This window comes from Beta vulgaris, chromosome 6 (assembly GCF_026745355.1).
Source record: "Beta vulgaris subsp. vulgaris cultivar EL10 chromosome 6, EL10.2, whole genome shotgun sequence".
NCBI lineage: Eukaryota > Viridiplantae > Streptophyta > Magnoliopsida > Caryophyllales > Amaranthaceae > Beta > Beta vulgaris.
In genome coordinates this window covers 14720680-14732935 of record NC_079207.1, presented here as the reverse complement: position 1 = coordinate 14732935, position 12256 = coordinate 14720680, and the positions used below count along the sequence as shown (strand labels likewise).

At 34.0% G+C, this 12256-nt stretch overlaps 2 protein-coding genes across 4 annotated transcripts; both read left to right on the top strand.

Annotated features, from left to right (window-relative positions):
• Positions 1-1376: 1376 nt before the first annotated feature.
• On the top strand, positions 1377-6163 carry LOC104895865 (putative F-box protein At3g23950). 3 transcript variants are annotated; one of them, XM_048645851.2, is made up of 3 exons: positions 1377-1528; positions 4102-4192; positions 4941-6163. In XM_048645851.2, exon 3 carries the CDS (start codon positions 4942-4944, stop codon positions 6043-6045), a length of 1104 nt encoding a protein of 367 aa, XP_048501808.2. In that variant the 5' UTR covers positions 1377-1528; positions 4102-4192; position 4941; the 3' UTR covers positions 6046-6163. The 3 variants fall into 3 exon arrangements, with proteins under 3 accessions (XP_048501808.2, XP_048501810.2, XP_057251624.1); XM_048645853.2 differs by having other exon boundaries at positions 1398-1528; positions 4121-4192; XM_057395641.1 differs by lacking the exon at positions 1377-1528 and having other exon boundaries at positions 3383-4192.
• A 3555-nt stretch (positions 6164-9718) lies between these two features.
• On the top strand, positions 9719-10957 carry LOC130591771 (protein FAR1-RELATED SEQUENCE 5-like). The gene is made up of 2 exons (XM_057395682.1): positions 9719-10069; positions 10691-10957. Exons 1-2 carry the CDS (start codon positions 9803-9805, stop codon positions 10955-10957), a joined length of 534 nt encoding a protein of 177 aa, XP_057251665.1. The 5' UTR covers positions 9719-9802.
• Positions 10958-12256: the final 1299 nt, after the last annotated feature.

The window sequence follows — 12256 nt, the reverse complement described above, 5'->3', positions numbered from 1 at the left end:
AAGATGGTGTACCTTGGTGATGGAAAAGATGATATTCAAATTAGTATGTGAGAGATCAAAATCATAATACTTGTTCTACCTAGTCCAATATAGTTGAATATATCTTGGTTATTAGTTAGGATTTTTTGATTTTTACCCCCTTATAAATAGCCTGTCTTACATTTTACTATCTTTTTTTTTCTTTCTTACCACCTTAAAGTTTCCAACTTCTTAAAAATCACCACCTTGACTCAGCTCTGACGAAGAATCCAGCTAAGGGGGGTCCCAAATAATTGTTTTATGTCTAGTTTCCCTCCTATTTTTTCTCTTTTACCCTTGATTTTTCATTTCGTCTTCATTAAAACCCCAATTTCATCTTTCAATCCCTCCATAAACCCAAATTTCTTTGACGAAAACCTAAATCAAGTTAGGGCTTACTATTTTTTTGGTAAATCTGACCTCGATCAAAGGAGAAATTGAAGATTCTGCTACTATAAGACATGATTTTTTAGCCCAATTTAATATGTTAGGGTTTTTCTTCAATTTTGGGCATTTCTTGTTCTTTAATTTTATTGGTAAAATGGGCCTAAATTCGGGCATTTATGGTGTTCTTAGCATAATGCTGATTTTGATTCTCATTAATCTTCATTAATATAGGCACAAAATGTCTCAGTCTTCTTTCCAAAAGCACCAAAAGAGCAATTATGGAATTTCTCTTGCTGCAAAAGTCCAAATAAAGGAGAAGAAAAAAGAGTTTGGTATTCTTAATATTTTTGGGTGAAGTAGAAGAGAGAGAGGGTAGAAAAAAGAGTTTGGTATTCTTAATATCAAAGAGGAGTTGAGGATTTTTACATAGAGGGTGTTGATGATAGGAAATTGAAGATAAAAATGTCATTTGTTGAAGGAAACGGAATGGTGAATGAAGAAAAATCGGGTAAAGAGAGATGGTAAAATAGGGGGAATAGTTTTTTAGTTCAAAATGTGAGCCATCCCTCAACGAATTCTTGGCCGGAGGACGAGTTAGGTGGTAGTTTTTAGTGAGTTGGAAAGTTTAAGATGGTAAAGTTGAAAAAAAAAGATAAGGTGGTAAGTGTAAAAACGAACTATTTATAAGGTGGTAAAAATGGGCCTAGGGAATAGGGATGGTAGCCGTAGGGGCCAATTTTGGAAAAAAAGAAAGGAAAATTTCTTGAGATAATCTTGAGATTTGACTTAATTCTCAAAATACCTTTATTGAATTTTAAAGTTCAAAGTTTAAGTTTCAAAGGTGTCTTAAAAAATTAATGCACTTGAATTTCGGTGTATGATAAAAGTATTTTGAGCCTATACACAAAGTTTAGGGGTATATGAGGAATTATCTAGATGTGAGGTACGTCAATCAAACCTTAGGACCATGTGAGGAAATTTCCTAAAAAGAAAATCATCAAAACATCTGATTGGAGGTTGAGAAGTCTCTGAAGTAGAAAAGGAAAGTTTCCGGCAGGAAATTAGAAGTCAGCTACAGTTGAAATCCCTAATCTCAAGCTCTTCGTTTCTTACTGAGTTACAGGTAACCATTGCTTCTTCTTTACGCTCCATTTCTTTGCTTTTCTCCTTCCTTTAATCTCATTCATTTTTATTTTGATGAATTTACGTTTTCATTTTAACTCGATGTACCGTATATTTTCTAAGCAACCATTGTAATTTTTATCGACCCCATTTTGTTCTTTTTACATTATTTTGGTCTGTATTTGGTGATTTTCTAAGTAATTTTTTTTTTGAAGTAATCGCATGTTAATTGTACATCCAATTAGGTTGCTGATTGAACAACTTTTTTTTTTTCGACCGTCTCTTTTCAACTTTTTTTTAGCTTGTATGCCCTAATTTGTTCGCATTGGCCATAAACTGTCATTTTTAAAAAAATAACTTGTATGCCCTAGTTGATTTAAACTCAATTTTTTTTTATAACACAAGAATACAAGATGATTGTTTTGCAATTTATGTGATCCAGTAAGAATGAAGCTGCTTAAACTTTTCTGTGTTTGAGTGGTGCTATCTTGTAGTAATATGCTTGTTGATGTTGATGTTGATGAAAGTCGTGAAACATGAAAATTGTTACGCATGGTTCCAGAAAAGTGACAATTCGTAACTCATTTCGGGTTGGTTTTTGAGTATTGTGGGGGTGTAAAGGTGTAATAATCTGTGTGCTTTTAGTCTATGTACTGATTTTTAAGTTTTAATTAACTTGTTTTTGTGAATATGTTTTGGGTAGTAATTGGGTCTGTATCTTCAAAAAAATTGGTGTGTTTGGTTGAATTATGTTTCTATTTTCATGGTTTTTTTTTTAGGAAATTCTCTCATGTGATAATTTCAATGCATTATTTTACTTATAGTTTGTTGTTTAAGTCCTTGATATGGGTGATTTACTGATTTAGGGTTGTTTAAGATTGGTTTTGGGTTGTGGGTAAGAGAGGTAAATTACTAAATTGTGTTATTACGAGCTATGGGTCATTTGAAAAGAGATTGTTGGGTGACTTCTAACTTTTGTGAGAATAATAGATTAGCCATGTATATCAGAATAAGAAGTTTATAGCTTACCAAGATTATTTGGAGATGGCTAAAGATTGGTTATTAGATTATTAGTTGGAATGTCATTACTAGACCATAGGGATGACAACAGGTCGGATTTGGACCGAATTATGCATAATTAGACTCCAACTCTACAAGAAGTCGGATTTTAAATCCGAGTCCGACTCCGGAAATCCGATCCGACTTATTTTTCTCCCCATTTTTTATAATAGAATAGTCTTCTATAATACAATAATATAATTATTACAATTTATTCTAAAAATCATATGGAAATCTTATAAAGTACAAATAATCTTAATATTAGTATTATTTTGGAAAAATTGTTAGAAACTACCTATTAAAAACACTTTTTTAAAAAAAACTACCTTATATCATGTTTATTTTACAAAACTACCTTATAAGTGGAAAACTTTAAAAAAGCACTACCAAATTCATAATTTTCTAACTATGGTTAACTACTCCCTCCAATTATCCCTCTAATAAAGATTATGAAAATACCCCTAAATTCAGTACGTTACAATTACGATATCATCACTTTCTTGATCACTTGATGCTCTATCTCTCAAATATACATGTGGCAAGTACAAGCACACCTTCTCTCCCAAAAAGTCAATCCCAAAACAAACCAGCAGTAAAAGTGTCTAGTAGAGCAAGCTTTGCACCATCATCAAACCATATTCTTCATCATCATAAACGACATCAATTCATGACCCAAAACCCAATTTCTATCTGCTTTTGTTACTCATAATGAAGAATTAATTGGTGAAGCAAAAGGTTGGGAGAAGAAATTACACAAACGATTTAAGGGGGTATTAAATAGTTTAACGCTCCTGTGAGGGAAATTAGCGAAGAGAGGTTGGGATAGTTTAGTAATCTTATATTAGAGTGATAATTGGAGGAAATAGTTAACCATGGTTAGTAAATTCTGAATTTGGTAGTGCTTTTTAAAGTTTTTCCACTTATAAGGTAGTTTTGTAAAATAAACATGATATAAGGTAGTTTTTTTAAAAAAAGTGTCTTTATTAGGTAGTTTCTAACAATTTTTCCTATTATTTTTAACAATAATCTCTTCAATGGGAAAATCATATATAATACAATTGGCTGAAAGTCATAATACATTAACATTATTAAGAAAAAAATATTGATTGACTCAAAATCGGAGTCGGATTATTTTATGAGATCCGGCTCCGACCCTACTCCTACTTGGAGTCGGATTACATTTTTGTTGGAGTCGACTCGAATTTTTTTTTTCGAATCGGAGCGGACTAGGGTCGGACCTGAACTGGGTTGCAATTCCTAGTAGATTGTGTTGTGACCAACCATTTGTAAATTCCTGGATTCGCTAGTGGTTATAACTTATGAGGAGTGGTGGATTTATAGGGGACGTACGGTGGGTACAACGGTACCCCATTCCCAAAAAAAATTGAAGGAAATAAAAACAAGGAAAATAAATAAAATAATGCTGCCCAATACAGACGCTACTCACGCTCCCCTTTGTTTCTCTATCCTCCGGGCTTCTCTGTCAGTATAACATTTGTTTCTTTCTTTTTGTAGCCACTTCGCCGGAGGCCAGAACGTCAGAACGCCTTACGCGGTTCCGCCAGAAGAAGGCAGAAGCCCAGAACTGAGAACCCTTCTGGTTAAGGTAACTTTTCCTTTATTTTTATTTTTGTTTATTTCTGCTAATTTATAAATTATAGACTTCTTGATGTGAATTGATATTTTGAATTGAAAGAAGAAATTATGAAATTTAAATGTTGTGCAATTGTGAAATATGGGATTGAGATTACTTGGTGAATTGAAATGAGTTGAATTTGGAATTAGATGTTGTGAAATGTAATTTGAAACAAGGAACTTTGGAATTAATATCTAATAATATGTTTACTTATACGAGATGTGGAAGATGAAAAACAAAAGTTAGATTTTTTTGGAAGAGAAGTGGTGTTGATTATTCAGTCACTTGTATTGAGAGAGATTTTTTTTTGCAAGTTAGTGATGATGATGTAATTAACCGCTTCCAATCTATGAAAGGTCGTCGGATGCACTTGTAATTTTTATTTATTTGAAATTTATGTATTTTTGTCGTTTTTAATTAGTTGTAATTTGAATCATTAATTGATATTGGCATTGTATTTTGATTTGAATTTTTAGTCGTAAATCAACTCAAGTGTTGTATTTTGTTTTATTTGATTTTTTCTCATCCGTACCCCCATCCCATAAATCCTGGATACGCCACGGCTTATGAGTGGCTTATGATATTGAGATAAATGCTATATGATTGTATTGTCCCAGTAATCTCAAGGTTAAAAATAGTTTTGGTTGTTCAGTCATCCTCTTTTCCCAATGCTGTGTGTAGTTTTTTTTAAGTCTTGGAATTTTTGTGATATAATTAGGATGGACAAAGGAAAGAAGCCGGGTAAATCTACAGCTGTGTCCAAGTCCAACAAGATATATATGGACCTCAAAGAGATACTCCAGGAGCATGCTCTTCGTTACCTTCCTGCTAAATCTCTTTGCAGGTTCAAAGTTGTGTGCAGAGACTGGAAACTACAGATATCAACTCCGTTCTTTGAGCACAGCCAATCCTTTGCTTTCCGTTCTATGTCAGGTCTCTTTTGTCAGTCTCCTAACGGCTCTATCTCCTTTGTTTCCCTTGACCCAATGGCATATGGCATCCCAGACCCTAATCTAACGTTTTTACCTGAGCCTGCTGATTTGCTCGCGTCTTCGCATGGATTACTCTGTTGTCGAGGTTGCAATGATAAAAAGGCGTATTACATATGCAATCCTGTCAATCAGAATTGGAAGAAGCTTCCCCTGCCTGAAGCTGACCATGGACAGCACCCTGCCCTGGCACTTGTTTTTGAGCCATCACTGCTAAATTTTGTGGCTGATTTTAAGTTAATTTGTGCTTTCCCGTCTACTGACTTTGATGATGCTTATGAATTTGAGATCTATTCATCAGCTGAAGACTCGTGGAAAATCTCTCCTGAGATTTGCTTTGGTGAAAATGGAAGGATATTAAAAGCAGGTGGCTTTCATGTAAACGGGGTTGTTTACTGGGTGTCAAATAATTATGCGCTTATTGGTTTTGATCTGAAGAAAAACCGTGTGAAGGTGATTCCGTGTTTTGAATTGTACGGATCTGTTACCTTGGGCATCATGAACGGAAAGCTTTGTGCATCACATAAGAAAGGTTGTCAAGTAAAAGTATGTGTATTGTCCAATGAGTTTGCAAATACCATGCATATGGAAGCTGCTAACAGAACATGGGAAACAAAAACAGTTCTGCTTAGTCATGCAGGCACCGGGCGTGCAGTGCATGAATCTGAAGGAACTATTTTGGCTGTAGGAAGTGATGTGATCGTGTTTCCTGATGGAAGACAAATCTTTGCGCATGATCTACGAACTAAAGTAACTACAGATTTGAGCACTGAGGTAGAATTTAGTAGTAAAAATGTTTATTTTCCTTATGTTAATAGCCTAGTGTGCCTTTAGTGACTCTAATTTATAATGGCGGCGCGGGACGAAGTTAACTTTGTGTTTTTGGTACTGGTGCTCACTGCTCAGCGTTCAGGTTGATTGTGTATTAGTGTATGTCTATATTTTGAACTTCTATCTTGCTCTTGTAGTGATATTGACCTTGCGACTCTGATTGGTATGCTTTACCTCACACATTCAGCTAGTTTCATGATGATATTAACTTATATATACTCCATAATATGTTAAGGGAAAATTTGTCAAAAACAAACCTTTTACGAGTTTATTTTTGCGAAAAAAGTCTTATAAAGCATTTTTTGCAAAAACAAACCAAAAAATATTTTTATTGCGAAAACAAACCAAAATCAAAATTATTTTTGCAAGATGAAACCTAGCTACCACTATCAGCAACTCCCAACCCTCCCTCCACCCCCTCAGGCAACACCTGACCCCCCTTGCCACTACCCTCTCTCTCCATTCTTCCCTCTTTCACCCCTCCCCCTCTCCTCTCCCTTCGTCCACCCCCGGCTGCTGTGCCACCTAGATTCCCCTGCCGCTGCGTCGTCCATAAACAATGGTTTTCGTCCTTCGATTTTTGAATGTTTCTGTTTCATTTGTGGTGGTAGTGGGTTTTGTGGTGGTGGTGGGGGGTTTCAAGGTGTTATGTTCATGTGATGGTGGTGGGTTCAGATTTTCTGGGTTGCGGAGGGGGGAGCTACGGGGGGATGGGGTGGGTTGCGGTGTGGGGGAGGGGATGGACGAAGGGATAGGAGGGGTGAGAAGGAAGGAGGGAAGAAGGGAGAGGAGAGAGGGTAGGGGAGAAGGGGAGTGGGGGATGGCGCTTGAGAGGGTAGGGGCTACCGCCTGAGGGGGTGGAGGGAGGGGTTGGGGGCTGCTGGTAAGGGTGGGTTGCAGGTGGTTGGGGTGGGTTGCAGGTGGTGGGGCTGGGCTAGGGGTGAAGTGGGGGCTGCAGGGGTGGGTGGGGGGCTGGGCGCAGGTGTTGGTAGTGGTGGTCAACGTTGGAAATTTTATGGTCAACACCGAAAATTGATACTAGGTTTGTTTTCCTATAAAAATTTTGATTTTGGTTTGTTTTCGCAAAAAATGCTTTATAAGGTTTTTTTTCCGCAAAAATGAACTCGTAAACGGGTTTTTTTGGCAAATTTTCCTATGTTAAAAGCTATTCTAAGGGTGTTTTAACTCCTACTTCAATGACTATATGAGGCATATATGAGATATGACTATGTGAGTGGCAATAGTTAAAAAAAAACAATTGATTGAACATTGGTGTTCATATTTACTCTAATTAACAAACATATGGAAATTCCTTTTATCATTAAAAATTGGCATTGTTGGTAACCTTCAAATCCAAATCTTCTATTTCAAAACTAGGTACCATTAATGTGTCACTCTTTCTTATTGGTTTATGTTATTAATTTTACCTAATGAAATCTTCAAGGCACGTAAATGATGTGATTTTCCTACAGTTTTGATTTGATTCTCTTATGATCAATTAAAATATAAAATAATGCTATTGTAATACAATGAAGAACATTTGACTTTGTTTGTTCAACAAAATCAATTCATAAGAGTTTTTAAAATGAGTTTGCAAACTACTCAACAAACAATTTCGATTAATACAATCATTTAGTAAATCAAGATGCCCTAGCAGAATATCTGAATCTTATTTTGTAAATTAGCTAAACTCGAATATGTTTGTGTTCAACTCGTTAATGTTCGTTTACTTCTAGTTCAATACTTGCAGCACAAAAGATGACCTTGTTAGAATCATATAATGTTTTTCATTTTTGAGATGTCAATTAATAAAGAGAACGTATTGTGTCGGACTCGCCCGACACAACATTCTCATCGGACGAGCAGCACGCGCGCGCGCGTTAATGAAGACCGAAAAAATAAAAAATAAAACAAAAAAACACTTTCATCCCCTTCATCCGCAATTGTTCAAAAACAAAAACAACCGCAACATATCGAACAGATCCACTTTCTTCCTGTAATTAAATCTCATTTGAACATTCCACTACTCAAATCTAGTTCAACCAACAATGTCAACCGAAGATTCGAATTCACAAATCGGAAGTTCATTACAAATTGATCTAAGCAATGAGAATACTGACACAGATCTCACATTACAAATTGAACTAAACAATGAAAATCGTAACACAGATATCACATCAGAAAAAAAAAAAAGAAATTACATGAAGAATCAGCTGGAAAAGAAGACAAAGAAACAGGTGTATGTCTAAAATTAATTTTCAATTGCATTTACTAATTTTCAGTTAGAATTTCGATTGTATCAGTTAGTATGTATAAAATTAGCATTTACATTGCAATAAAAGTCTATTTTTCACTTATTAACTTCTTTTTCAGTTAGACTTATTTAATATTCAGTTAGACTTGTTTATTACTCAGTTAAACTTATTTTGTTTTCAGTTAGTATAGTTTTCAGTTAGACTTATTTAGTTTTCAGTTAGACTTATTTAGTGTTCAGTTAGACTAATTTAGTTTTCAGTTAGACTTATTTAGTTTTCAGTTAGACTATTTACTCTTCAGTTAGACTTATTAACTCTTCAGTTAGACTTATTTACTCTTCAGTTAGACTTATTTACTCTTCAGTTAGACTTATTTATTCTTCAGTTAGACTTATTTACTCTTCAGTTAGACTGATTCAGTTTTCAGTTAGATTATTTAGTTTTCAGTTAGACTTATTTACTCTTCAGTTAGACTTATTTACTTTTCAGTTAGACTTATTTATTTTCAGTTAGACTTATCTAGTTTCAGTTAGCTTATTTAGTTTTCAGTTAGACTTATTATTTCTCAGTTAGATTCTTTAGTTTTTCAGTTAGACTTATTTTCTTTTCAGTTGGTCCTTAATTTATTTCATTTAGTATAATTATTCTTTCATTTGATACTATTACAATCATTTTCAGCTACACTTGTTTAGTTTTCAGTTAGTGCTTTCTGTTCTTTAGTTAGTGTCCTTATTTTTTGTCAATGAACTCAACAGCTGAACATGAATATCTCAAGTACATCAATGACGAAATATCAGTAGCAGTTTAATAGGGAGACATGTTACGATCACAAAGATGGTTACAACTTGTATCAAGCACACTCAAGAGCATTAGGATTTAGTATTAGGAAACAAACTCTAAGGAGGAGGAGAATTGATAATTCAATATACGAATTCTACTTGGTTTGCTCAAAGGAAGGAGCCTCAAAATCAACAAACAAAATAACAGAACCAAAAGAAAAAGACACAAAACAACAACATGTTCAGATACCAGATGTTGAGCAGCCAACCAAGGAAAGAAAGGAAAGAGTAGTCAATGAAACAAGAACAGCATGCAAAGCCATGGTCAGATTTAAGCAAGAAAACCTGGTCAAGACTTTGTTGTAGTAGCTCATGAGTTGCAGCACAACCATGAGTTGGTAATACAACAAGAAATACATCATCTGAAATCAGAAAGGAAGATAACTGAACAAAAAGGACAACTAATAGAAACAATGGTTGAATCTGGCATAAAGCCAATGCATACAACTTTTTGTGTCATGAGGCTGGATCAGAAGAAGTAGTGGGCCACACAAAAAGGGACCATCTAAACTATATCACACAGTACAGAACAAGATTGGTTGAAGGAAAGGATATGCAGAGCGTGTTGGATTACTTCAGCAAAGAGCGGATGATGATCCTGCATTCTTCTACAGGCTGAAATTTGGGGAACATAACAACATTGTCAGCTACTTTTGGCGAGATTCAATGATGTTGGAGGACTTCAAAGCATATGGAGATGTTATGATATTCGACACAACATATAGGACAAACAAATATGGACTGATATGTGCACCATTTGTTGGCATAAACTGCTATTGGAAAACAACAATGTTTGCATGTGCTTTCATAACTAATGAAAAGGAAGAGAGCTTTGAATGGCTACTAGAAACATTCAAGAGAGCAATGTGCCAACAAGAGCCAAAGACAATTTTCACTGATCAAGATAAGGCAATGGGCAATGCAATTGAAAAGGTATTTTTCAGTTAGACTAATTTAGTTTTCAGTTAGACTTATTTAGTTTTCAGTTAGACTTATTTAGTTTTCAGTTAGAGTTAATTATTATTCAGTAGACTTATTTATAATTCAGTAGACTTATTTAGTTTCAGTTAGACTCATTAAGTTTTCAGTTAGACTTATTTATTTTCAGTTAGATTATTTAGTTTTCAGTTAGACTCATTTAGTTTTCAGTTGCTTCATATTACTTCAGTTTAGTCTAATGAAATTTTAAGTTAGCATTTCCACTATTTCAGTTAGACTTCTTTATTTTTCATTTAGACTAATTATTATTCAGGTAGACTTATTTAGTTTTCAGTTAGACTTATTTAGTTGTCAGTTACACTTATTTACTTTTCAGTTAGACTAATTTACTTTTCAGTTAGACTTATTTAGTTTTCAGTTAGACTCATTTAGTTTTCATTTTGGCTTTATTACTTCATTTTGTCTAATGAAATTTTCAGTTAGCATTTACACTGTTTCAGTTAGACTTCTTTATTTTTCAGTTGGTCTTCATATTATTTCTTTACTATTTCAATTAGATTCACAAGCATTCAAATGAAAGTGATTTCTAGCATAATATGTACTATCTTAAAACAGGTTTTCCCAAATTCAAGACATAGGCTTTGCCTTTGGCATATAGAGAAGAACTTTGTAAGCCACTTCGGATCCCTCAAGACCAATGAAGACTTCAAGAACATGTTCAAGAACTGCTTGATGGGGTGTCAAAATGAATCAGGCTTTGAAGAATTGTGGGCGAAAATGATGGAAATGTATGGACACGAGAAAAAGGAATGGTTCGAACAAGTATATGATCAGAGACACAAGTGGTGCACCGCGTCAAATAAGGATATGTTTTTCAGGTAGTCTTTATATTACTATTTATATTGCTTCAGTTAGTTATATTACTATTTATATTACTTCAGTTAGACTTGCTTGTGTTTCAGCTAGTCTTTATTGTGCTTCAGTTAGCCTTGTTTATTTTTCAGCTACTCGAGATTCAGTTAGTTATATTACTATTTATATTGCTTCAGTTAGACTTGCTTGTGTTTCAGCTAGTCTTTATTGTGCTTCAGTTAGCCTTGTTTATTTTTCAGGTAGTAGTCTATATAGCGCTTCAGTTAGCCTTGTTTATTTTTCAGGTAGTCTATATAGTGCTTCAGTTAGACTTGTTTGTTTTTCAGGTAGTCTATATAGTGCTTCAGTTAGACTTGTTTGCTTTTCAGCTTATATTAATTGTGCTTCAGTTACACTTGTTTATTTTTCAGATAGTCTTTACAGTCCTTCAAAGTAACTTATTTGTTTTTCAGCTAGTATTTGTTGTGCTTCAGTTAGCCTTGTTTATTTTTCAGCTAGTCTATATAGTGCTTCAGTTAGACTTGTTTGTTTTTCAGGTAGTCTATATAGTGTTTCAGTTAGACTTGTTTGTTTCTCAGCTAGTCTCTACAGTCCTTCAAAGTGACTTCTTTATTGTGCTTCACTTAGACTTGTTTGTTTATCAGCTAGTCCTTATTATTTCATTTAGTATAATTATTCTTTCATTTCATTCTATTCCAATTACACTTAAAATTTTCATTAAAAATTTACATTGCTTCAGTTAGACTTTTTTGTTTTATCAGCTAGTCTATATAATGCTTCAGTTAGACATGTTTGTTTTTCAGCTAGTCTATATAGTGCTTCAGATAGACTTGTTCGTTTTTCAGCTAGTCTATATAGTGCTTCAGATAGACTTGTTCGTTTTTCAGCTAGTCTATATAGTGCTTCAGATAGACTTGTTTGTTTTCAGATAGACTTCTCCGTTTTTCAGCTAGTCTATATAGTGCTTCAGATAGACTTGTTGTTTTCAGATAGTCTATATAGTGCTTCAGTTAGACTTCTTTATTTTTCAGTTGGTCTTCTTACTATTTCATTTAGTATAATGACTCTTTATTTCATTGTTTTCCAATGAGACTAAAAATATTCAGTTACAATTTACATTTTTCAGTTACACTACTTCATTTTTCAGTTACACTCTTCATTTTTCAGTTACACATCTTTATTTTAAAAAAAAAAAGTAAAGAAAAACAAATGAAAAACACCAAAAGAAAGGTAGAAATGTCTAAATGAAAAAAACAAATCAACTGAAAGAATATAAGAAGCAACTGAAACAATACTAGAATCAACTGA

What these genes read in the sequence shown, in the direction of transcription:
- LOC130591771 (XM_057395682.1), top strand. Translation starts at nt 9,803, where the DNA reads ATGATGTTGGAGGACTTCAAAGCATATGGAGATGTTATGATATTCGAC. An exon ending in TGGGCAATGCAATTGAAAAG is followed by an intron (nt 10,070 to 10,690) that starts GTATTTTTCAGT and finishes ATCTTAAAACAG; the next exon opens with GTTTTCCCAAATTCAAGACA.
- LOC104895865 (XM_048645851.2), top strand. Translation starts at nt 4,942, where the DNA reads ATGGACAAAGGAAAGAAGCCGGGTAAATCTACAGCTGTGTCCAAGTCC.